Below are 26,333 nucleotides of genomic sequence, written 5' to 3'. Positions count from 1 at the left end.
CAGAAGGAGAGGGTAAAAGGTGTAAAGAGGAGATTCCTCAAGGATTCCCTCAGGCAGCATTATCTCGGCGTAGCTTGCCAACACCTGGGGCAACAGGCCAAATTCTGGAACCAGCAAGCATAGGGTGGGGAAGGAGAATCTGAGTCATGCCAGAAAGAGACCACACCTGGGAGAGTGGCTCGCTACTGAACAGCTTTACACAGCGCATCCGTTCTCTTATTCTCTTCCCCTCCTCCAAACAAGTTTCACATACATATAGTTTGAACAGCTGAACACAAAAGAGTTTGCTACCTGCTTCTCCACTCTGGGCTAGGCCAACAGTCTCTTTAACCTAAGGGCTCTTTTTCAGCTGACTGCTTTCCAGTCACATGCTGGCTCATGTGGTATTATTACAGGCCCAACTGGATTTATGCAATAAACCCAAAAAATCCCGGCCAGGGTGGGGGGTGGGAGCTGTAATTCTTCTTACAGAAGAATCTTTCTCCTCAGCAGGAGTTTCCTTGTTTGCGGTCACTTGGCATTCTCTAGCCTTTACCCAAAACAAGAACAGGCTTTAACTAACACATGCTGCCCTTAGTAGTTGAGAAAGGACATACAGGGTTAGCAGCCCAAGTGCCAATGGGCTGAGGTTTTGACACACATCTGGTCTGTGGCTCTTCAAAGCAGAAAGCCTTGCCCAATTGGTTCCCAGAATGATACGCCCCATTCTGGAGATAGGCTTCCACTCATAGCTGGGGAAACTTGAGAAATTGTATGTGTGCTGACTTTCTCTGCTAGCATTGCCACTGAATTTTTATTTATTTGTTGGTCACATGTCTTATTTCGTTTAGAAGGTTTGCTGGCTATTTCAAAGCCCCCTCTCATTAGTTAGGCCTTTTAGGATGTATGAAAGACGGTTTGACTGAGCTTTCTCCTACGGTAAAAGCTGCCCTCCCCAGTGTCACTGCATGAGGAATGTATGCATTTGGGTCAGGAGTTCTAGTCCTCAAGGTAGAAGAAAGGAATTTGAAGCCACACAGAAGATTAAAGGCAGAGTAGACCTTAAAAGCAGAGTGCTTTTCCAGGTATCTGGCTTTCCTGCTTTATAGGCAACTACCTTCCTGTTGAGGTCTCTTTGCAGTCTCCTTCCTCCAAAGCCTCCTCTTTGGTTCTGCCACTGCCAAGTAGGCACTGCCACTGCCCAGCCTCCAGATTGGACCCGGGGATCCCCTGGAATGACATCTAATTTCCCGTCTACAGAGATCAGATCCCTGTGGTGGAAATGGATGCTTTGGAGGGTGGATTCTATGGCACTATACCCAATTACGATGTCTGTTCTCTTCAGGCTCCAAACCCAGATCTCCATAAGGTTCCCAACCTGGATCTGGCAAGGCTACCCCCACATCTCCTGCCAGTGGCCAGGAGGGACCTACAGCCAAACAAGAGCTTATGGCTACCAATCTTGATCCTCCTTGATCACAGATTGCAAATGCCTGAGCAGACCAGGTGCTCAGGAGCAGCAGCAGCAGCAGGCCATTGCTTTCACCTCCTGCATGTGAGCTCCCAAAGGCACCTGGTGGGCCACTGTGAGTAGCAGAGTGCTGGACTAGATGGACTCTGGTCTGATCCAGCAGGCTAGTTCTTATGTTCTTACCCAAACCATTCAATAGCAAAACACACCCACACCGCAAAAACAAATAAATAAACCAATAAAGTTTGCCAATTAAAACTGGTTGATGTGATTTGTTCTAATGACAGGAATTGATATTCCTTGGCACGGAGTATGCTCATAGGCCAACCATGTACAAAATATATTAGGAAAATATCCCGACTAGTGAACACAGGAGGGTCGCCCTTATGTACTGGGCAAACCCAGCTACCACTTGGAGTTGCCTTCAGTATGACACATGCAATCAAACACTGTTCCCTTCCTCTCCTCTCCACACAAAAAGAGCCCCAGGGGCTAGAATGAGTCAAACACGGACTGCTGGGAAAGTGCTGCCAGAGCTGCGTGCTGCCTCCGCTTCCAGCTCACCCTTTCCAGCTTAGCTGTACTCTGTTTCCAAACCACCAACAGAGTCACAAAGCCAAGAAAGCACATCCTGAATCGGGTGTTAACAAAAACTAATATTCTGTCAACCTTCAAGCCAGGGAATCCACAAGCCCCTCTCACACTCCCCCGCCTTAAAGGGCCCCTCTCCATATGGAGACATGGCTCAAGTCCCGAGTACACACACAGCACTGCTCTTCCCTCATCCCCCAAATCAGGGATTCAAACAATACCTCCCAAAGCACAGCCCGTATGATGGCTCTGATTTCATGGATCTGGTGCACCATTTCAGGGCTTCTAATCCCTGCAGATCTGACATTTGCAAAGGGGGCCGGTAACCAGCCATTTCTTGGTGGGAGGTTCTACAGTTAGGAATGGCAGCCTCCAGGTGAGACCTCAGGTTCACCTGGAATTACAGCCCATCTCCTAAACAGATCAGTTCCTCTGAAGAAAATGGTTGCTTTGGAAAGTGGACCTCATGGCATTATAGCCCACTGACAGTGGTGGGATCCAAAAATTTTAATAACAGGTTCCGATGGTGGTGGGATTCAAACAGTGGCGCCGCCACACACATGCACCTCCAGTCCCTATTGGGCAGGGAGGTTGCTTTAGTAACCACTTCTAGAGAAGTGGTGAGAACTGGTTGGATCCCACCTCTGCCCACTGAGAGTGGTGCAGTGGTTAAGAGTGGCAGACTCTAATCTGGAGAACCAGTTTTGAATCCTCATTCCACACAAGAGCAGCAGACTCTAACCTGGAGAACTAGATTGGACTCCTCATTCCCCTTCAGAAAGCCGGCTGGGTGACATAACAACAGTTCTTAAGCTCTCCAAAACTGCAGAATTGAAGGTTTGTCAAGCTTTAACCCCAGGAGAAGCAAAAAAAATGGAGAGAAAAAAGACTTCCAAGATTCTCTGCAGAAAAAATTATCCACTAACATTGGATATATTTGACCATCAGAATGCGCCAGACACATCAGAGTGATTGACAGTTGTTGCTTTGCAGGACTTCCAAGGAAGCCAGGGCAAAATGACTTTATAAATGCAAAAAACCAACCCAGCGTGGATTGTTAAAGTTACGAGGAAGATTGGGAGCCCCACAGCACCTGCAGGTGATTCATTCAAGGCCAGCTGGAAGGGATTCTTACCTGTCCACTTGGAGCTGCAGCTGCCCAGAGCTCTGCTTTATCTTGTTCTGTGCCTCCACGTTGAGCATCTCACCAGTGTTCTCCCCATTGATAGAGGTTATAACATCGCCAGGCCGAAGGTCACCAAGGGCTGCTTTGCTGTGTTCAGTCACCTGCATGCCCAATGATGAAAAGGGGGGCATAGAGTTAAGGACATAGAACAGCACTCTTCTCTCAAATAGACCAAGGATATGACAAGGAAGATAAGTAGGTATCCTACTCTTCAGTAGGGATAGCAGTCTCCAGGTGGGGCCTGTACATCTCTCAGAATGACAACTGATCTTTATTTTATTTTATTGGTTTTAAAGTGCTTTATTACACATCAAAATAAAATATGCAAATATGGCAACCACCAATCATGCAGATATAACAACAAAGCATAATTTTGAAGCATTATTCCTCCATTTAGGAAAATTTGTTTATATCACAGTTTAGTAATTTGTTGACTTTTCCATCCTTCTTGGATTACTATTAGTAAGCTACGTCAAAAATATACTTAATCCTTAACCACAATCTTTACTTTGTTATTATAACATCAATTCCCTTTATTACTTTTACTAAAAAATTTCCGTTGGTTTCACTGATTTCACCTTAAGTGTTATAAAACAATGTTAATTTACATGAAACTGAGAATTACAATGGATCTTTAGATGACAGAGAGCAACTCTTGGGGAAAATGGCTAGTTTGGAAAGTAGACTCCACAGCTTCATACCACTACTGAAGCCCCTCCCTTCCCCAAATCCCACCCTCCTCAGTTTCCACCCCCAAATCTCCAAGAGCTCCCCAACCCACAGTGGACAGTTCTATAGGACCTCCAGGGAGTCAAAAAGGCATTGCAGACATTGCTGTGCTTGCTTCTACTGGCTCTCTCTTCAGTACCCAAACAAAGGATATATCTGTTCATTAGTTAATAACACAGACTAAATTGACAGATACTCTGAGTCCATGCATTCACCCAGTTAAGGATTTATTATTAGCTTTATGATTAGTAGAAAGCGCTAACTGTCTGGAAGAAGAGCTGCAACACAGTGTTTTGAATCTACAAAAAGTTATGGTATACATATATAGTGGAGTTGCCAGCTGTGGAGCAATTTTGGTAAAATGTCTATAATTTACTAAAAGAGACAGCAAAGAGAAAAGTAGTATGTAGTCCAATGCTGATCCTGTTTCGGCAGACAGAACAAGGACTGTGAAAAGAGTATGTGTATCTATTGAGAAGCGTGATAGTTGTAGCAAGTTAACTCACCACAAATATTGGACACGAATGATGCACCAGCAATACAGGTATGGTTAAGGAAGTTTCAGTACAGTGTGATCATGACAAACTCACAGTATATAAATAATTAAGAAAATTATATTTCAGGATTTTTCTGTGAAAAGATGAAGTCCTTTTATTAATTCCTGAACTATGTGAAAACCAGAGGAAGATGTGAAGGCTGAGGTTTTATGTTTAGATTTTATTTCTAAGTTTCACATTGTTATAAAGAGTGTGTATTAAGAAGCTATATTTAAAAGTCATCAGAATTATATAGCTATATTTAGCTAGACTTTAGAATGTTGTATGGCTGTCTCGTAATGGCTTTTATTCAATAAAAGAATTTAAAAATATTTTGCATCTGTTTTTTGTTTCTTTTTTCTGATTTAAGCTTTGTAATTAGATGTAACATTGTGACCACTGTGAAAAAGGATGTTACAGCTTAAAGATTTATCAAATTCTGAAACAAAGTTTCCAAGGCAAAATGCATTTGTCAAGTGAGAAGGAAGGAAAGAGTTATTCACACTGCTTCATTTCCTGACACCTTATAGTAGGCTAGTCAGGGTGACTGAAGTTTCAGACAGCCGAACACAAGAAAGCCAGGACAACTTCCTGGGGTGGAAGGGGGGTATGCCAGCTTCCATGTTACACAGAGCTCCTCAGATAAAGTTTGCTCTCTGTGCAGCTGAACGTTGGATAAACCAGATTACAAGTAAAAATAGTTAAGAAAAAATGGAAAAAACGGCAGTTTCACTACACCTTTACATTGCCCTAAGGCATGACAAATGTGTCCAAAAATGTGCGTCTACTGGAAAGGGTGCTTTAAGCAATTAAGCTGCTGACTAACGATATTACGCACTGATCATTCCAGCAAACATAGTGTTGGGTTTATGGGTAATTCTGTACAAGGAGCACAGCTGCAAACATTCTGCCAGCCTCTAGATGGAATATACTGAATCCGATTATTCCAGTGTTACTTGAAATGGGAAAATGTACACTGATTGAACGGTTAAGAGAATGGAAAAGATAAAAACCCACACTGTTTTGGATTATTACCATTCATTACCTATCACCAACAATTATACAGTTAGCACTCACATAGCACTTACACTACATGTGCATCATCACAGCAATTATATAATCAGAACATAAATAACTCTTGCAATTTCCTAACTTTCCTGGTTCCCCAGTTCAGTTTTCTGTTCAACTGCAGCAACTGGCAAATAATTATTTCATATTCCACAAAATCTTGCTGCACAGTAATGAATTAAGAAAATGTACAAATTAGTCAAATTACTCATAGAGAGCCAACAGTGCAGCGGCTTGAGTGCTATACTAGGATCAGGGACATCCAGGTTCAAACCTCCCCTAAGCCATGAAACTGACTTGGCAGGTGACCAATCATCTCCTTTCATGCCTAGCCTACCTCACTGAGCAGCTGTAGAAAAGAGCAAGAGTCCAGTACCCCTTTAAAGACTAACAAAACTTCTGGCAGGGTATGAGCTTTTGTGAGTCACAGGTCACTTCTTCAGATACCCACTGGATAGTTGTGATGTATAACACAGGAACCATCTCGAGCTCCTTAGAAGAAGGGAAGGATAAAGCAATGGAGTGAAGAAATAAACATCTAAAAACAAATCAACCTACTGCAACTTCTTCAACTCTCCTATTAGTCAATATATTAGAAGTGAAAAACATGAACTGAAAGCTTTTGACATGCTTGCATTCCTAACAAGCTCTCTGCAACATACAGATGACGCAGCTACGTTAGCAGGATTGCCAGCCATTGCAGGGAACCAACAACAACAACAACAACACCTTTTATTGGCAAATAGGTATGTTAAATTAACATAAAACTACCCATTTAGTCAATGTGGGTAGGAAAAGTAAAATATAAAAGCTGTTATTAATTGAGTGTATTAATTAATCAGAATTGACTTTGAGGTTATGGATCTTCATCGCCCTTATTAAAAATGCAGCAACATCTGTAGTTATCTGAGAGTTTTTATCATGGAGTAGTAAGTAAGATTTATTTACGGTCTTTGACCAAAGCATTTACAATACAATTTAAAATAAACCAGCTTAGAACCTTCTTAACTAATATAAGATACAATTAAAATAATATTCCTGCATATTTCAACAGCCAAGATGACCAAAACTTATAATGGTGTTTCTCAGTATCTATTTAAAAAGTCACTTCACCCTATTTTTCATTGTTCTTCGAAATTTTTAAATTTACACAAGTAAACACAAAATCTTGCAACTGATGATGTAATATTAGGGTCTGTTCCCTGGAGTAACCTTCTTAATATATATTTGTTATTATTACCAGCAAATCTCTTTAATATTGGACCCAACATATCTTTACGAGGCTCTTCCAGCAAAGGACACCTGAAAAACATATGTTCCACCGTATTGATCTCTTTTAATGGACAATCACACAGCCTTTTTTCAAAGGGAATTTTCCTGCATCTTCCCTCCAAAACCCTAGAGGGGAGTGAGAGTCACTTCTAGGCTAAAGTGAATGCTCTTCTCTTATTACTTCCTTCTAGAAAATACATGTAGGGTGCTGGATCATTTTTGTATTTTAGATGATCTGGAGAAGGATACTCTGAAAAAGCTGCTAAATCAGACTGACGCTCAATATCAAAAATTCTTTGCTTGATAAATGATTTCGCCCGTGCATGTCCCAGCTCTAGAATAGCCTGGGGGGATATACCCATCTTGTACATATCGTGGAGTAAGTATTTGACTTTTCCTTCGTCAGAAGTCATTAAAGCTTCATTCAGATGGGGTTTCACGAACAGGTCTCTTAAGGATATGTAAAAGTTACGATATAAGAATACATGTTCAATATGTCCCTGTGAGCACTGTGATACACAAAGGCACTCCCTATACATGTGTGAATCTTCCCTTGTAAGTGGCCAATGGGAGAATGTGTCTGGTTTGCATAGCAGGGCAACCAATGAGAGAGAAGGGTTGGGGACAGAAGGAAATGGCATCCCATCAACAGCTAATGTAAGATTTCAGCAAATACCAGGAAGTAGCATCACATTGCTGTTGCGGGTATTCCTGTCACAATTAATGTGGAATGATATGCTTTTCTTTTTTAATAATTTCCCTCCTGCCAGCAAGCACAGAAAGACAGGCCAGTCTTCCTATACATTTGTATGCTGCATCCCTGTACCTGAAGACCACCGTGAATGCACATTCCTGCACAAATCAAAGCACGCCAAAACTACTTTTTGTTCATATTTTATTGCGCCCTGGTCAATGACAATACAAGTAAGCTAAAGCTAAATGGCAAGAAGCAGCCAAGTTTCCTACAAAGAGTTTTCTCGAATTCATGATGAGGTCTTTCCGGAATGCTGGCTCCATTAGACATGGAATAGGAAGGCTGTTGCCTATGAAAATTATTGGTGCAGTAGCTCTAGGATGCTTTCTATTCCTTGTGATAAGACATGACTGCTCTGTCCCTTAACACAGATCTGGAGAAACTGGCTTGTAAGAAGAGAAAGGGAATCACAGGTATGCTTCCAGAATGGGGCTGAGGCTTAGTGAGAGAACATCTTCAAATTCAGTCCGCAGAATCTCCAGTTAAATGGACCAGGTAGCAGATAATGTGAAATATCTCTACTCTAACCTGAGACTTTGGGGAGCTACTGCCAGTCACAGCAGACAATACTGATAGCGCAATGCTCTGACTTAGTATAAAGCAGTTTCATGAATTCATCCCAAGGATAATTGACAGATAGGCAGGAATAAACCCAATTGGCTAACAAATGCAAAGGATAGATCAGAGGCTAAAACAACCACATAACTAAGAAATAGGTCCTAATCTAATAAAATCAGTGAGTCTTGATTTGTCTCTTTTGAATCCCAGAAAAACGATCACATAAGCAACAGCAAAGTTATTTCTGTATAGAGAGAAGGGGGAATGGTAAGCTTCCCACGAACACACGGTTACCTAAGGCAGATAACAAGGGGGCAAGGATGAACCATTCAACATTTCTTTGGCAAAACAGCAAAGTTTGTTGATTCAGGATCGTAAGGCCTTGTCAGCAACACCAGAAGCCACCTGCAGGCAGCCTAAGTCATGGGAACAAGTACCTTGCAGCAAAATATGCCTTTGGGGCTGGCGACAACGAGCTTGTCCCTAAATGACTCACACACACAGTCATTCTACCATCATGGGGACATGAATGGAGTGGGAGGATAAAATGGCTCAGCAGCAAGTCAGAATAAGTGATCTCTATTTGTATGCCAGCACCGTCGCAGCCCTTTTGATTCAGATTTGGCCACCAGCTCCAGAGATGGGTTTTGACACATCTATGATCTCCTGGAGTGCTAGAGTTGCCAGTGCCTGGTTGGGAAATTTCTGGAGATTTTGGGGGTGGAGTCTGGGTTTTGGGGGGTGGAGTCCCTGAATTTGGGGATGGGAGGGACTTCAATCATACACTACACCTCCAAAGTAGCCATTTTCTCCAGGGGGGCTGATTTCTATTTTCTGGGGATCAGTTGAAATTCTGGGAGATCTCCAGACCCCACCAGGAGGAAGGCAACCCAAAAGAAAACAGGACCAGTAAATTGGTGAGCCAGCACCCACTGAGGGTGCCACTGGCCCCACAAACCCAATGGAACTCTGACCTAGGGCTTTGCTCCGCTTGCTCCTGGCTGCCTGTGGCACTCCAAGTCAGCAGCCCAATAGGGCAGTGGTGGTGAACCTTTGGCACTCCAGATGTTATGGACTACAATTCCCATCAGCCCCTTCCAGCATGGCCAATTGGCCATGCTGGAAGGGGCTGATGGGAATTGTAGTCCATAACATCTGGAGTGCCAAAGGTTCGCCACCACGACAATAGGGACTTTCTCTGTCCCAGCCCTTCCCCAACTCAAAAGCCTGATTTTGGTCAGACGAACAGTTGCCAAGGCACATTTTGCTTCTTCTGAACCAGGGCAAAATGCAGGGGAAATTCCCTTAGTCAACAAAAGCATCCATGGCAAAGTCAGGAAGAAATACATTAGACCCCTCCTGTCTGAAATCAACCTGGACCCAGAAATCCTGTTCCCATGGAGTCGAATTCTTGAAAAGATGGTAAACAGGATCTGTTCTCCTCATTAGTCTGAAGGGTCATGCCTGGCTCAGTGCCAAGCCAGAGAAAGAAACAGCTTCCTTTACAGCCTCGACCCCAAGCAACTTCACAGCCCTCCAAAGCAGACAAAATGCTCAGCATTCCAGGATGTCCTGCAAAACCCCATAGACATTCAGTGCAGGAACAGCCCAGGCGAGCAAACTCCTCTCTCTCCAGCTTCTCCAAAGGAAATTCCACTCTCCACTCAGTGCTCGCTGCAAAGCTTTCAGCAAGCCAGAGCATAATTGGTCAGTGGGAACACAGTGCTTCGTTGTTTAAGAGCTCGCTGCGGCTTCCAGATGCAATCCAAGCTCTTGAATCCAGCTTTGTGGATAATGGTAGCAGCTCTGCCAAAACTCTGGCAGGACAGACTACCTCCAGCAGCCCCACCAGTGATGCTTTTTCCCCAGTCAGAGCTCTCTCGTGCAGTCTTAAGATCACGCACAACACACCTGCTCGTCTTCATTTCTGGGCCAACCTATTGTTCTGCTCAAGATAGTATTCCATATCCAGTGGGAGAATGAAATACAAAGACCAGACAAGAAGATCAGCTCCCTCCACTAAGACCAATATATATATATAATGCTGGAGGGATTGATATGATTCCCGGATATGAAATACAGCTGCAACAAATCAGACCTGGAAGAAGGGGCTATATGGACTGGGGTCATGACTGAAGCAAGAGAAATAGCTATTTCCTTTTGTGCCACTTCCCTGGTTGGAAATACCCATCTCTCCTGACTGCTTTAAGTACCAGGAGGAAAAGAAAGCATTTACCAGCATTGTGCTTTGTTTTCCTACACTGCTGAACCTTCAAACAGCTGGGGTTCTTCCAGAGAAACAGTAAGGGGAAGAGTTAAACCCCCACATCCCTGCCCCCCATAGCACTAATTCCCCAGTGACTGTTCACACACAGTTTTGTTCTTAGTACAGTGGGTATAAGGGTAAGCTATATGGAGTGGTACTGGGAGTCCTACAAGAGGGGGGGAAAGCAAAGTAGAAACCTTTGCAGAAATATGTTGGGTGTGTCAAAATGATCCCCACATCAGCACAAAACGTGCCGGACTTAGGATGATGCATGCTGTTGGCGTGTGAAAAGCACATGCCTTCATGCTACAGGAGGTACTGACACTCTATCACTCAGATAACAGTTTTTTTTAAACAGGAGCGAAGGGGGTAATTCTGCTCGAGAGAACATCCTCTCACCACACACCATCTCGGGCCAGACATCCACTCGTTCAGTACCAGCTGCTGGAACTACATGTGGCTGGAGAGTCTGGCTGCTTCCAGGCCAATGATGGATCTGGCAAAGGTCCCCAGGCCCTTCATCTGCAGCTAACTTTGCCTGCAGGCACATTTGAGAGTGTAACAGGGTGCCAGAGAAACCAAATCCCCCAACATGCACTGCAGCTCTATAAGCATTTTTTTTGCCTCTGGCTTAGCAGCTGGGGACCAGTAGGCTCCCGTTTGAGATGCCCAGCTTACTGTTGATCCTTAACCTTCTTAGAGGTTCAGTCTTTCTTAAATAAGTCTCCTCATACAAAACACTCTCCTTGTTCTATTTTCCATTGAACTAAAAGAGGAAGATCATTTTCACGCAAATGCTTCTCTTCCTCAATGATATTCACTGAGCAGCCAGGTGGCCAGAAGGTAAATGTTGATATGGTATAGATATGCATTCAAGTGACTTGAGTTCACCAACTAGTTTCTGGTCCTTTTACAAATCTGAAACAAATCTTGTGAAGACTGGTGGTAGGGTTTTCCAAGCGTGCATGTTGTTCAGTAGGATCTCGTTGTTATTGCTCTGCATCCGTGACTGGCATCTCTCTAGGGAGGTGCGTACTCACAGAGGGAAGTCTGTTACACACTGTGTCCAGACTTCTCTTACAACAGACTTCCCTCTGTGATTCACCTCTGAAGATGCCAGCCACAGATGCAGGCAAAACATTAGGAACAAGATCCACCAGACCACGGTCACACAGCCTGGAAAACCCACCACAACCAGTTGAATCCAGCCGTGAAAGCCTTCGGCAATACCTTGAGAGAAGAATTCTTACCTTGGACACCATGATGGGCTTCCTGAAGTCCCTTCCACCGGTTATGCGAAAACCCCAGGGGGCAGGGCCAACAAGGTTCACACTCACGGACATGGCAGCTTCACTGGCAGTGGACAGGTGATCACGATACTCTCTTATAGGGCTGAAAAGACAAAAGAAGGACACATAGGAGATAAGGAGATCTCCTACAAGAAGAAGCATATAAGAAGAAGAAGAGGAAGAGGAAGAGGAAGAGGAGGAGGAGGAGGAGTTTGGATTTATATCCCCCCTTTCACTCCTGCAAGAGACTCAAAGGGGCTTACAATCTCCTTGCCCTTCCCCCCTCACATCCTGTGAGGTAGGTGGGGCTGAGAGAGTCTCAGAAGCTGTGATTCAGCCCAATGTCACCCAGCTGGCGCAGTGGGAGGTGTATAGGCTAATCTTGGAATTCCCCAGATAAAGTTTCCACAGCTCAGGACGGCAGAGCTGGGAATCAAACCCGGGTTCCCTCCCAGATTAGATAACACGAAGCCTTAACCTCCCACGCTTACACTGCTGCTCTCTCTTCTCTCCTCAAATGAAGGAAGAAGATGAAGTTAGAAAATGCTAGTATTATTTGTCAGCTAAGTGGGAAGTGAGCAGCAGAAGCAGACCGGGAAGCGTGGAAGGGAGCCAAAAGTAGACTCCTTCAAGGCTTTGTAGCTTCCTTTCCTTGCAAAAAGCCAACTCGTTGGCTATTACTGTATCCAGATATCTATTTGAGCATTTAAAGAAACAGGAAGGAGCTGGCAACATGGAAGGGGGAACAGAGGGGAAAGCATGGATAGTGCGAGGAGTGGGAAGGGTGGACCTCGGTAAGCTAGCTGTGGGCAGAGGGAACATGTCCGGGGCAAAGATGTGCTCACCTTTCTCTCCTGTAAGGAGTCTCAAAGTGGCTTACAAACTCTCATTTCCTTTCCTCTCCCACATAAGGTGGCACCTTGCGATCATCATGGACTGTGGGATCTGCTCTAGTAATTATCGCGGTATTAACGGAAAGCTGGGCACTGCCTCTAAACAGCATCCACAGTAGGGTCAGGGCAGCTGAGCTTACTGGGGCCTGGCAAATCAGAGTACAGAGTCAATATTAAAGCCTTTTGATATTACTTTGAAAAAATCTTGTCAAACGCTGAGAATGGGCCCTGGAGAAAACATAGCTCAGGTTCATTGCTTCTGGCCCCTTTCCCTGAGATCTAACCCCTTCCCGAGAGAAGCATGCTCAAACTCCAGATTAAACTTCAAGGTCTGGCAATGAGATCCAGGCCCTGTGGGACCTATCACAGTTTTGAAGGCCTGCATGACATAGCTGTTCCACTACACTTACGGTTGAGGGCAGCAACCGCATCTAACATTGCTGGCCTTCCTCTTCCCCTCCCTTCCCTTTTAGTTCATTCCCCTTAGTTACAAACTGGGATTATTGAGGTTCCATAGCGTGAGTACAGGTTAATTTACTCCACTGCAGAAGCTGATTCCCCCGCTCTCCTCATGCCTGCTCTGGGCGCGAAGTGCTAAAAGTCGCACCAGAAGTGTTCTTGCAGAAAGTGAGAAGCACGTGTGGGGCATGAGGAAAAGCGTCAGGACAAGAATCTTGCCCTGATGTGCCTCCTCTCTTGGTGTGCCACGAAGAGGAAGCATGTTGGGACAAGGTTTCTTGCCCCGATGCGCTTCCTGTCCCACCACACGCCAGAGCACTGATGGGTAATCGGTCACCTTGTGGCTCTTATTGTTTAATTTTAATTGTATATTTATTGTTGTAAACCACATTTACTCAGAGCAGCCTATAAAGCAAATTTATACATAAAATCCAAGTACAAAATTAAAAAATTGAATAAAACAGCCAGGGCATTGTTATTTTGTGCAGGCAGAAGAGTGGCTAACAGCAACCTTAATATACTATCACCAGTCCTAAACCCTTGAGGAAAGAAAGGAAGTATATCAAACTACATACAAACTATCCCCTCAACTGCACTAGAGACACATGCAGTGGAAGCAAAAGAGCACCTGATCACCTGGTCACAGCTGAAGACAGGCTGCCTCCCTCCACTCTGAAGACAGGAATACCAGTGCCAGCTATAAAACAGTGGGGGCTGCAGAGTGGCCCAGTATGGAACCAGGAGCAAACCACCAAGGACAGCACACCAGAGACACAAAGCAGCAGAGCAACGCCTCTTATCAGCAGTATGTGCCTGTCCTGATTTACATGTGGCCCTGCAATGTAGGCAGCCAGAAGTATAGGGCTGATGCAACTAATGTTTTTCTCTCTTTTTAGCCACGTCATCGTGATTGCTGACGGAAAGCTTCCCGTTCCTGCTCAGACCTATATGCCCGGGCACAGCAGCTATTTATGAGTGGGAAAAGTCCAATGGGTTTCTCCTTGATTTGATGGACAGAATAAACTTATCTCCTCACAGCTTGCAGGACACATGGCAGGACAAATTAGACTCCTCAATACTAGCAATTCACATTAGAGAGCTAGAAATACAGTTATGAAGGTGTAATGTTTAGATGCTCATACTTCCATGTTCCTTAGAGTTGTTCCAAGCTTTGGCTTCGGCCATTCCTGGAGATTTGGGAGCAATGCCTGGGGGAAAGCGGAGTCAGGACAGGGGAGGGGGCTCTAAGGACACAATTCAGTCGAGTTTGTCCTCCAAAGCTGCCATTCCCCCAAGGGATCTGAGCTTTAGTTTGCAGTCTTTAGGTCACCTGTAATCCTGGGAAAACTCCAGGCCCCGCCTGGAGATTGGCAACTCTACAACTTTCTCCCATGTATCTGTAAGAGCAGTACCCTGTTTGTCTATGTAACCCATAAGGCACCATCTACATTGATGGTTCAGAATAACAACAGAATGTTATCTTTGGAGTCCAACCCCCATGATTTCTGTTGGAAGAAAGGGACTTTATCGCCAAGCCTGTTCCCGCTCTCATCCTACAGAGAGGGTTTTTTTTTTACTAGCGAGCTTAGTGGCTAGGAGCATAGGGGAACTTAGGAATTTGTCATCATCTTTAATTTTAATCAATGCCGACTCTATCCCTTTGATGCAGACTGGATAACACTCTTAGGGACTTCCTCCCTTGCTTCCTCACTTCTTCCTTCAGAACCCTCTCCATCTTACCTTTCACTCATGCCTAGGGGAGAGGGATGTGTCTTCCATAATGATCCGGGCTTCCATCCAGCTAGATTAGAATAGATAGGTGAACTCCATCTCTCCACCTTCTCTATCCAGAATGGAGTTCACTTAATCAAATACTATTTTCTATTAGGGATTAGAAACTACAAACCACTCCTTGACTTTCTTTTTGTGTCCTAAGCTTCTCTAGCAAGCTCAGCCACTGCAGAAAAGTGCTCCAGGTAAGCTTCCCTGTGTTCAGTAGAAATTCTCTGTGTCAGCTTCTGCTACTTTTGCAAGGGAAACACACGCACCAGGTGTGGTTCTCCCAACAATTTCAAGCAGACATTGGTAGCCTCTGAAGCCACAAAATCCTCCCCTCCAAAGACAGTTCAACAGACTTAGGGTTGCCATGCTCCAAGTGGTGCCTGGAGCTCTCCTGGAATCACAGTTGATCTCCATCTATCAGTTTTCCTGGAGAAAACGGCTGCTTTGGAGAGCAGGCTATGGCGTTATACCCCACGGATATCCTGCCCCATCCCCAAATCTCTAGAAGTTCCCCAACATGAAGTTCGCAACCCTACGTAGACCCTAGATCTACTTACCTACCTCTACAACTCCAAAGTGAGAGGCACAGCACGGTGCCTTTCCCCAAAGAAACTATTCTGCAGGTCCTACTTCTGCAGCTTCATCAACACAGTATTTCCAGAAGGGGAACCGGAAGACTCAAAAGCTGGTCGGTTGCTAGACCACATGGTGTGACCAACATTTGCCTTCCTGTCAGAGGCCTCACATCCGCCACAAGTCTGCAAGTTCCTCCTTACAGGCTACAAGCACACCTGACAGCAAAGACGGGGCGTGGACAGGTATACAGATATCACTAGATAAGAAACCTGCAGGAAGGAACGCCAGCATCAGCCACAGAGCTATTCTGCTATTCTACACAAGCTGTGCCAGGACCCACCCTTGATTTACAAGCAGTGATTCTGCAGATATGGGTGGTGGCAAACACAACATTTGCTTTTGACACCCTAAAGGCCCTGTTCCTATCGAGGCCTTGGGCAAAGCACTCCTCTGTCTCTACCTATCCTGTTTTGTTATGAGGATAAAAATAGACGTATTGCAGACTTGCAAACAAAGCATACCCCACCCATCTGAGGTTGCAAGAAGTAAAAGGTCCTAAAATCAAAATAAAAGATGTAGCAATTGACAGTGCAAAGCATTCCCAGACAGTGCAAAGTATTCCCTTAACTGCCAGTAGGATTGCCAGCTCCAGGTTGGAAAGACCTGAGGATTTAGGGGGTGCAACCTGAATAGGGTGCGGTGTGGAGAGAGAAGACACTTCAGTGAGCTAAATTCGTTAGTCCACTTTCCAAAGCATCTACTTTCTCTAGGGTTAGTGGTGGCGACTTCCTTGACTCCGAGATAGCGTGGATCATACTCTCAGTCAGCCCCTGCCAGCTTGGCCAATTGGCCATGCTGGCAGGGGCTGATGGGAATTGTAGTCCATAACATCTGGAGTGCCAAAGGTTCGCCACCACGGCTCTAGGCGAACTGATCTCTGTCAGCTGGAGATCAGTTGTAAACCCAAGAGATTTCCAGCCACCACCTGTCTGCCAGCCATGGCATTGTTATTTTGTGCAGGCAGAAGAGTGACTAACAGCAATCTTAATATACTATCACCTGTCCTGAACCCTTGAGGAAAGAAAGGAAGTATATCAAACTATATAAGGCCATATTTACTAATGGTTTCTACCAAGGAGGAGGCAACTGACATGGATTTACTTCTGCTTCTTCAGTATTGTAATTATAGTACTTTACTTGGGTTCTTTTTTATCCTATTGGGGGGAAAACTTTAAAAGCCCGAAAGGATAGCATGCAGCATATACATTATAGGAAATCAATAACATATTTTTTTTCAAATGTCTCAGATAAAAATATAAGCTTTTTTAGAAGCAGAGATCTGTTTTCTACTGATGTTCCTTTGCAAGCCACCATCCAACTGAGGGAGCTAATTATCATTACAGCTGCCGTGTCTGAATATTTGATTAAAGAAACATATTAATGACCCACAAAGCTGATCCTGATTAGTACAGCAGATTTTTAAAAACTATTTGTAACGAAAGTATTTTTTTTAAGCATAGATAGCAAACACTGTCTTAAAAGCAGGGGAAAGGCTTCCTCTGACTATGTGTGTTTTCAACACAGATATATATAATATGAAGCAGCAGCATGACTTTCTTTAAAATTATTATTTTTCCCACATGCAACTATATGAATATTGAATGGCTGCATCAAGTAAATTATCCAAGTAAATGCTGTACAATCAGCAACAACTACTTTTACTGGGTGGAATCAGAATCAAGGATAAACCTTGAGACAACCCCTGTAAGGAATTCAGGAGGGCAGCGCTGAAATGATGAGAATAAACTTGTGCATTTTTGGTCCCCATCAGCATTATGGTGATTTATTACCTGTGCTGTACCTTGGGCCTCTTTTCAGCTCTAAAACGAGAACCATGATCCTAGACTTTTATGAGGGTAGAAGAGATAACAATAAAGCAAACTAAAAGAAGCTGACAAAATGATTAATTAAAATGACAGCAACAATTATGATAGAGCTCTTGGCCATGTAAAAAAAATGGTGAAAAGGTGGTGCCCCAGTGAAACAGCGTTTGCTGTTGATCATTCTGCTAAGCCAGAAGTGTGAGTAACATAGAAGGCTGGTTGACACATTCATATTCACACCTTGACTGTACTACATGGTACGTGTGGGGGGAGGGGGGGAGATTTATTTGCAATGAAATGGATGGAATTTCAAGGTCCCATCAAAGTTTCATCTTGCACTAAATCTACTTTTCCCTCTATTGCATAGGTGTCAAACTCGCGGCCCTCCAGATGTTATGGGCTACAGTTCCCATCATCCCCTGCCAGCACCATGCTGTAGTCCATAGCATCTGGAGGGGTGCAAGCTCGACACCTGTGCTCTATTGCAACAAGCTGGGGATGGGGGAGTGGATAGGACTTGGATTCCACTGGTGCCTGTGATGTCACCAAACCACGTCTCTTTCCACCTCTCCAATTACATTAGGAAATAAGAGGTACTTTGAAAGTTCTATCAGTGATGGCATATTCACTTATCAACACACCACCTCCTCGTGTCACAGGCACTAAGTGATGGACACACGTGCCTGTAAGATCATCACGCTCTGCTGATTCCAATTCAACCTTGCCTGAATCTACTATACTAAGCAGTCACAGCTGTGTCACAACTGTGGACTACAGTTAACGAACACCAGGAAGAAACAAAAGGTAGAAGGGGTGGGAGAAAACATGTGAGGAGCAGCAGTGAAGAAGACCCAGATGCTGACAAGGTGTTGACCGAACTAATGCCAAAAAGAAGGTCCAACTGAAGTGGGCTTCAGAATCCGGCAAGTGACCCAACATGAGAAGATCACAAATGTGCATGTTCTTGATGGCACAGGAACACTGTGTGAACAGACAGATGCTAATTTCTGTGCTACTGTATAGTTCCGTGGTGGGGAACCTATGGCACTCCAGATGTTCATGGACTACAATTCGATTCCTGATGGGAATTGTAGTCCATGAACATCTGGAGTGCCATAGGTTTGCCACCACTGGTATAGTTCAATAGCCTTCGATGGTTTGTGGCTACTGGATACATCCTACTTGCTTAGGCAGTAGCTAAAGAAAAACTATTTGAGTGTAGTCAGCAAAATGACAGAAGTCCCATTTTTGCAGCTGATCAGCAAATAGAAATCTCAAGGTTGGGAACTGACATATTGCTGCTTTTGGGGAAAGTGGTGCTGTTTTACAGTACTATCTACCTGATTCTTACCTGTCTGTTCTCCCACTCACCCCCAGTACTAATTTCATATTCACAAACCATCAGATGTTGCAAGACACCTGGCGTATCCCAGATGTACTCCATACAAGGAAGCTGGCCCTATAAAAGGTTGCTCCTGGTGTTTCCTATGCCTGGAGTGGGGGAGAAAGAAAATCCCCAATGGTATGATAATTGCACAATGACAGGTTAAAGGCAAAGCTAAATGTATGGTTGAGAGCCAGCATGGTATAGCAATTAAAAGTGTCAGACTAAGATCTAGGGGACATGAGTTCAAATTCCTACTCTGCCATGGAAGCTTATTGGGTGATCTTGGGCCATTTGCTCATGCTCAGTCTAACCTACCTTACAGGGGTGTTGTGAAGATAAAATGGAGGTGGTGAAAAAAAATAGCCATTGTGGAGTGAAAAGCATATATAAATAGATAAACACTAAAGTAATCAATGCAACAATCAAGATTTTCAGTATGTCCTGCAGTTGCCGTACGATACATGTGCTATAACGCACATAAATGCTCAGGGACTTTCCCAACACACACAGGCTGATTCTTTAAGATGCACAGCCTTTATCCACACTTGACATAATCTGCTACAGCAGGGGTGCCCAACTCTGGCACTCCTGATGTTCATGGACTACAATTCCCATCAGACCCTGCTGGCAAGTAGTCCATGAACATCTGAAGCACCAGAGTTGGACACCCTGTGCTACAGGAATGACCAGCGTATCTGTGGCGAATGCAATTGCCACGGGTTATAGAACAGGGTTGCTAACCCCCAGATAAGCCTAAAGTTCTCTGATCTCCAGACAACAGAGATCAGTTTCCCTGGAGACCACAGCTGCTTCGGAGGGCAAGTTGCATGGTCACCCATTGCTCTTAGGTGAAATCCCTCTCCAAATTCCCCCCTCCATAGGCACTGCTCCGAAATACCCAGGAATTTCTCAGGCTGGAGTTGGCAACCTTCAGAATATTGCTATTACCCCTAATCAGCAACTCAAGTATCACTTTTCATTACTTGACAAATACATGTTCATATTTACTACACCCCTACCTAGATTTATACCCCCTCCCCAAGTCGGCTCGTTGTCTCTCTCCCAAAGGTCGTGGCGTATGGATACTTTTGGAATAACTCACCCTAGTCAGATTAAGACTTGAAGAATGAAGGTTAAAGATGGGGACGTGTCAGTAGCAGCAGGGGCCAGACACAGAAGGCTTGCAAGAGGAAAGGCGATTTCATGGCAGGGAGGCAGGAGCAAGGATTTAAAGGCAGAAACCCTGCCCTGAGCAGTAAAAGAACAGGCTCATGAGGGGAGGTTCCTTGTCCCAAGAGGGAAGAAAGAACCCCAGAAACCTGAGTAATTGCCAGTGCCGCAGGCCACATGCTTTTCTCTCACCACCAGGAAGAACTGGGGGGCAGACTTGTGGGGAGAACAGAGCAGGAAGTTAATTATCTCAGGCCTTATTCATACATTTTGTGGTTGGGCTAAAAGGTCTGCAGCTCTGCAAACCTTCACGGGGAGAGAATGCTGAGCTGACACATTGGTGAGCAGATCGTCACTTGCTCACAGAGTATACTGGGGGGGGGGGGGGCGGGACCAGAGAATATCCTTCTTGGCAAGGTCTAAAGGATCTACACCAATCCATACACTTTCTACATTGTATGTTAGAGGGGAGACAGGCCGGGAGGTGAAAAGGGGCAAGGGGCAATAGGTATTGCCTTTGTTGCCTAGGCAGCACCTTTGTCTTCCCAATAAGAGACTGTTGCTGGATTCTTCCATGCCTAGTTGTTGGGTGGCACTTAAGACCTATGGAGGGGGGGGGGGCTCAGCAGGAAACTGGGGGAAACCCAGCGCTGAAACACTGATGGAGCTGCGAGCGGGCAGAAGAGTTCTCAGGTGACTTCAGTTGGTTCTGCACCTGTCCTGTGAGTCTTTTGCAGCCAATCATTCCACTTTTGAAATTAAAAAAGCCCAAATTAGTGAAAAGGTACAGCACTGCAGAGCTCACACCTGGCTACAGTTGTAGGCAGTAGCAGATGAGGTGACACCCATGACGATAGTATTTTGCAATGAGTAATTTATAATATTTGTCAATTGTTATTGATTGACTGGTTGGAAGATGCCCTGAGCCCCAAAGCAGGAGAGCGGCATAAAAATCTAATAAAATATAAATAAATAAAGAAGCACACAAGCTGACACGCAGGTCTGAGCTGAGCAGATCCCACAGCCCTGGTTTATAGCGCTGCAGTCCCAGCTTGCTCCTGGACAACTTCCCAGCCGGCCCCTGGGAACTTGCTAGGCAGCCTCAATAGGTCACGGGGTTTGAAATCCCAAGGATGACAACATTTTAAAAATATTTAAAAGCCATACATCTATACTCTGATCCCCAGGAGGCTCTTCCAACCTGACCTCCCTGTTCAGTCCAGACACCCTGCTCAGAGAATGCTGGCAGTGCTGCAACGCTACAATACAACTCAATTGCTGCGGAGAGGGCCAACAGAAAGGAACTTTGATCTCTCCGATGAAGCTCACACAGCGAAACGCACGGGGCTTGGCAAAATCTGTCACAGTCACCTGGTATCTTTTTTCCATTTTTGGTTTGCTAGCAGCACGTGGCTATTTTTCTTCCACTAATTGCTATTTCTCTTTCACTAACGCATTGTGGTTGACAGGGTGATGCTAAATAGAGCTACATTTTTAGGCACACTTATATCCATGGGCTTAGAAGCGTGAAACTTGGTTGAGGACTACACTGGAGAACAGGGGCGTCAAACATGTGGCCTGGGGCCAGAGGGCTTATCTAGCCTGCGGGAGCCAGCTGAAGCAGCCACCCCAACCTGCCCCTGATCTAGACTGGCAAGGCTGCTGTGGGCTCACCAGTCCAGGCAGGCGCTCCCTCCCCGTGCTCTCAATCTGAGTTGTCGAGGCCGCTATGGGCTTCTCAATCCAAGTAGTCATCCCCTGCTCCTGATCTGGATTGGCGAGGCAGCTGCGGGCTCACAAGGTCAGACACCCCCCACCTCCTGACAGCGGAGGCAGCCACTCCCCCAGGACTGATCTGGACTGGTGACACCACTGTGGGCCAGGCAGTCAAGCCCCCCTTCCCACAGGCAGCAAACCCCTCTGGGCCCAGCCAAGTTACATTCATGTCATTTCCAGCCCTCAGAACAAATGAGTTCAACACCCTGCTGTAGAAGACTGTGCTGATCACCAGCAGACTGCAAATTCAATGCTCACCTCTCAGCCACAAATTCACTCAATAGCCTTAGGCAAGACGCAAGATCTCAATCTCAGCCCCGTTTGCAATATAGAACAATATCAGCCTACTCCACAAGGGCATGACAAGACTCTCAGGGTAATGTTTACTAGGTGCTTCAAACATATATGAATGCTACTGCCTTTATTACAATAAAAGCAGTCGCTTCCACTTGCACAATGGTAACATCTACTGGAATGCTGCCTAGAAGCCTGAACCACCCTGACATGAAAATATAGTTATTAAACAATCTAGATGAAATATGAAAACAGAAAGAACATCCACTGAAGAAGAAAAATCTATGCTTAAAGGATCAGACTGGTGAAACTGTGATATATTCTTTGCCCCGAATCCTCAATTGTGGTATTTTTTGGAGGAGGAGAGTAGGAAATAGATACTTCCTTAAAAAAAAGATAATCACAAATTATCAAGATAGAGAGATTATGGAATGAAGATACAACACCAGGATCCATGCTGTGTACTCTAAATACAGAGGAAAAGATTCATAAACCACAGTAAGTTCAAGTTCGCAGATCACAGCGACAGACATTAGATAAGTACGGGGATTGCAGGTATGGACCTACAACCTCCCGCAGCTGCTATTCTAGGATCTTTTTCTGAATGTTCAAATTTCATTTTAAAAACATTACTAGTCCTTTGACATATGACTGAAAACATGAATGTAACATTTAGGTTACATATAACTGCGATTAAGAAAAAGAAGAGTTGGATTTATATCCCCCCTTTCTCTCCTGTAGGAGACTCAAAGGGGCTTACAAACTCCTTTCCCTTCCCCCCTCACAACAAACACCCTGTGAGGTAGGTGGGGCTGAGAGAGCTCCGAAGAACTGTGACTAGCCCAAGGTCCCCCAGCTGGCATGTGTGGGAGTGCACAGGCTAATCTGAATTCCCCAGATAAGCCTCCACAGCTCAAGCGGCAGTGAAGGAAACCAAACCCAGTTCCTCCAGATTAGAGTACACCTGCTCTTAACCACCGCGCCACTGCTGCTCCTTAAGAAGTAACTCTCTTCCTGCCTTCAAATGTCCTAGCTAATGACCACAAAGGCACTGATACTGTTAAACCCTACCCAAAGATGCATTTAATTAAGACTACTTGGATGGCCCAGGCTAGCCTAATCTTGTTAGATCTTGGAAGCTAAGTAGGATTGGTCCCAGTTAGTATTTGGATTGGATGTGGGACATTAAGGAAGTTCAAGTTTGCTACACAGAGGCAATCCATCTCTGAACATATCTTGCCTTAAAAACCTTATGGGATCACTATAAGTCAGCTGCAACTTGAGGGCACGTTTCACGATCACATAAAATATCTTTGCCTCTTCCATATTGAATCACAATGTGCCCCTTCTCATCTCGGATCCCTAAGGACACCTCACTGCCAAATTTCTGCAAAGGCACATTTTTGTACTGAATAAGATAGCATCATCCAGTCCAACCCAAGCTTTATACCACACAGTTCTGCCACTAGGCAATTAAAGGCATTTGCTGAATGCACCAAATGTATCCTGCTTGTCCCCAAGGAAGGTATAGGGAGAACCATAGGGCTCAGGAAAAAAACAGTCTTTTAGTAACCAAGAGATCTAGAAACTTCAGTCTTTTCTTAAAAATGGAAAAAGATTATGTCTGGAGCACTAAATTCCCTTTATGGAACAGAAGTTTCTTCAGCTAGCTAACAGCAGACACTTAACACCTCATCTGCTTGCAAGTAGGGGAAAGGAGAGACAGAGAGATGGAGTTTGCAGCAGCCCAACCACAAAAGCTGGCTTGATGCATAATTACAGTGGGATGAAGAGTTTACTGCTTCCCCGGTTAAGCTGGATCGAAAGCTTGTGCGGCTTCAGCACAGCCCTTGGCAGTGGCTCCAAAGTACATTTCTCTCTGTCCTCCCCATGGAATGACTTTATCCAAAGCACGAAGGGGGGACACTGAACAGACAGAGGGGAGGAGGCTGCATTTTTGCACAGGTGTAGGCCAAGCCAAATGCATGCCTTCCACTCTGCAACACCATAAGTGTGCCAAGGAAATCACAAGTGTGCCAGAATCCTGCAGCTTGTATACATTTGCATGATTTATTTGCTCGGAGTAGACACGGTGAAGGACAAGGAACTCAGCAGAAAATTGTGATCCCAGCCTTTTCTCTCTATTGAATATCATGTACAGCCCCATCTCTTGCCTCCAAGTTTTCATCGTGGCTCGCTTGCAGTATCCCCGCCTATCTTTGCAGACTTAAAAATTAGTGTTACATCCTGGAAATGAAACCTCCAGGTTGAAAGAGAAGGCCAACACCTGGCATTTGAGAGCTACCCACAAGCATTCCGATATCTGCTGTCAGAAAGAGAACCCTGGACTCGAGAGACCTTTGGCATGATCCAGCTAGCCGGCAGCTACGTTCTTAACTGAACCTGCTTTGAGCCTTTGGGAAAGGGCGGAAGCGAAAGATAAACATACAAGTATCTAAAGTTTTGAACATGTGAGAGATACCACAAGGTCTTCTGTCAGGTGAGGAGCAACACCTGGCTAGGAGAGCCTGAAGCATTCTGGGGCAAAAACATAATTCCACAAGGAGAATAATGAGGAATTATGAGAATGCTGAGGAGAAAAGGGAACAAGATGCTGCCTTGTTCTCATCTAATACTCCAGAGACAACTAAGAACAGCTCCTCAGGAAGGCTTCAGCAGAAGTCTTATCTCTACTGCTACCCTGGCAGTTAACGAAGGCCTAAACCCCTGTCATTACCCCACCACCATAAAGAGTTGTGTGAGGCAGCCAAGTACACAACCACAACCAACGCACAGGTCAGAGACCGGGAAGAGGGGAGCGTATCATTCTTCAAAGCTTTTAAAAAAGAGGTGCGGGGGCTTCAACTGATCTGTCCCCTGTCCCAGAAACTTATAGTTTACCCAAGACACAGAGGAGGAGGACGCCAACAGTGTGGTTACTCAATGGAGAGAGGGACAATGCTCTCGCACATGTTCAGGAACACTTTGCCAGCCTGAAAACATGCTGTGGTGGGGCCAACACCTAGTAGGCAAGAGGTCTCTCAAAAGGGGCTGGATTAACAGATCCAAAGCAGACCCTTTTTCTTGGATCGTCCTCATCGCCAATAACCAAGACTAACCTTTCTCTGTGCCTTTCACAATATAACCCTCCTTCTATCACCAGAACATTCAAGGGCTTTAACCTCTAAACAAGTTCCCCAAACTCAACCTCCAGATACATACTGCAACAACTTCATTGACTCTAAACCGGTCTAGGGTCCCTCTTGTTTGGATGCCTAAGAGACCATCCGGGAACTCCCTAATTCTGCTTAGAGCACCGCGATAGAAGGGAAGCAGGGTTGTAAAACGGACTAATGTAAAGCGGCCGCTCAGCAGGAGCGCTCCATTCAGCATCGCGACGCGCACAACCAAGGCAGAAGGACCCTTCTTTATTATAAGGAAAGAAATAAAGGGGGGGGGGGCTCCTAGGACTGACTTCTCCCACTTCGGCTTTTCATACCAAAATAAGCAAGACCGGCGAGTATCCTTCAGCACCCTGCGACCCATGCAAACAGCTTTCTAACCTGCAAAAAAGAGGCAGGCAGAGAGAGTAATCGCCTCACTATAGGAGCTTTCCACGGCTACGGGTCACTCCAAAGGTACCAGCTCTTTGCAAGAAGAAAAAAAGTCAGCCTGCACCCCATGCTAATTGCTTTCTAACCTGCAAAAAGGAGTCTGGCAGAGAGAGAGAGAGAGAGAGAGAGAGAGAGAGAGAACTCACCTCAGTATAGGAGCTTTGCACGGCGACGGGTCACTCTAGAGGTACTAACACTTTGCAAGAAGAAAAAAGTCAGCCAGGGCGCAGAGGAGAGGATGGAGTTTCGTGAGCTCCGAATACAGCCGCTGCTGGGGCATAAAGGGAGGAGGAGGAGGAGGAGGAACTGCAGCAGCGGCTCAACAGAAGCCTACTGCGGCCCTCAGCGGCTTTCCCTCCGTCGCCCTCCTCGGCAAGGGCTGGAGGCTGATTAATTAGGCGATTGAACCATACGGGCCAGTCGGGGGGAAAGCGGCGGACGAGCGCCCCCTCCAGACCCTGGCGCGCCCCTGCATGGCCAGAAAGGCTTCCTAGAATTGCAGTTGTTGATATTTACTCCCTCGCTTTGCGCCACGCCCTGAGAAGTTTGTGCCTGCCTAGCCCGGAGGAGGCTCAGCAGCTGGCCTGGCCTTCTGCAACACGTCGAAAAAGCGTTCCTAGCCAGGCCCCTTCCGCACATGCAGAATAATGCACTTTCAGTCCACTTTGAAGCTGGGTTTTACTGTGCAGAATAGCAAAATCCAGTTTCAAACAATCGTGAAAGTGGATTGAAAGTGCATTATTCTGCATATGCAGTATGTTATTCTTCTGTATGATTAATCTTATTCTTCTGTATGATTA

General features: G+C 45.3%; 1 protein-coding gene across 2 annotated transcripts in view; it reads right to left on the bottom strand.

Moving 5' to 3' along the window:
* Positions 1-25,931, bottom strand: part of PDLIM2 (PDZ and LIM domain 2) — a 47,101-nt gene extending 21,170 nt beyond the window's left edge. The window contains exons 1-3 of one of the 2 annotated variants that reach the window (XM_048511934.1): positions 25,680-25,931; positions 11,661-11,802; positions 3,177-3,328 (exon numbers count right to left, since the gene is read on the bottom strand). In XM_048511934.1, coding sequence (XP_048367891.1) covers positions 3,177-3,328; positions 11,661-11,753 — 245 coding nt within the window. In that variant the 5' untranslated portion in view covers positions 11,754-11,802; positions 25,680-25,931. Of the gene's footprint in view, positions 1-3,176; positions 3,329-11,660; positions 11,803-15,394; positions 15,424-25,679 lie in introns of those variants that run through there. The other variant, XM_048511935.1, reaches the window with a different exon arrangement.
* Between the last annotated feature and the right edge of the window lie 402 nt (positions 25,932-26,333).

The sequence above is a fragment of the Sphaerodactylus townsendi genome, linkage group LG12 (assembly GCF_021028975.2).
Source record: "Sphaerodactylus townsendi isolate TG3544 linkage group LG12, MPM_Stown_v2.3, whole genome shotgun sequence".
Lineage (NCBI taxonomy): Eukaryota > Metazoa > Chordata > Lepidosauria > Squamata > Sphaerodactylidae > Sphaerodactylus > Sphaerodactylus townsendi.
This window is presented reverse-complemented; position numbering and strand designations above follow the sequence as displayed.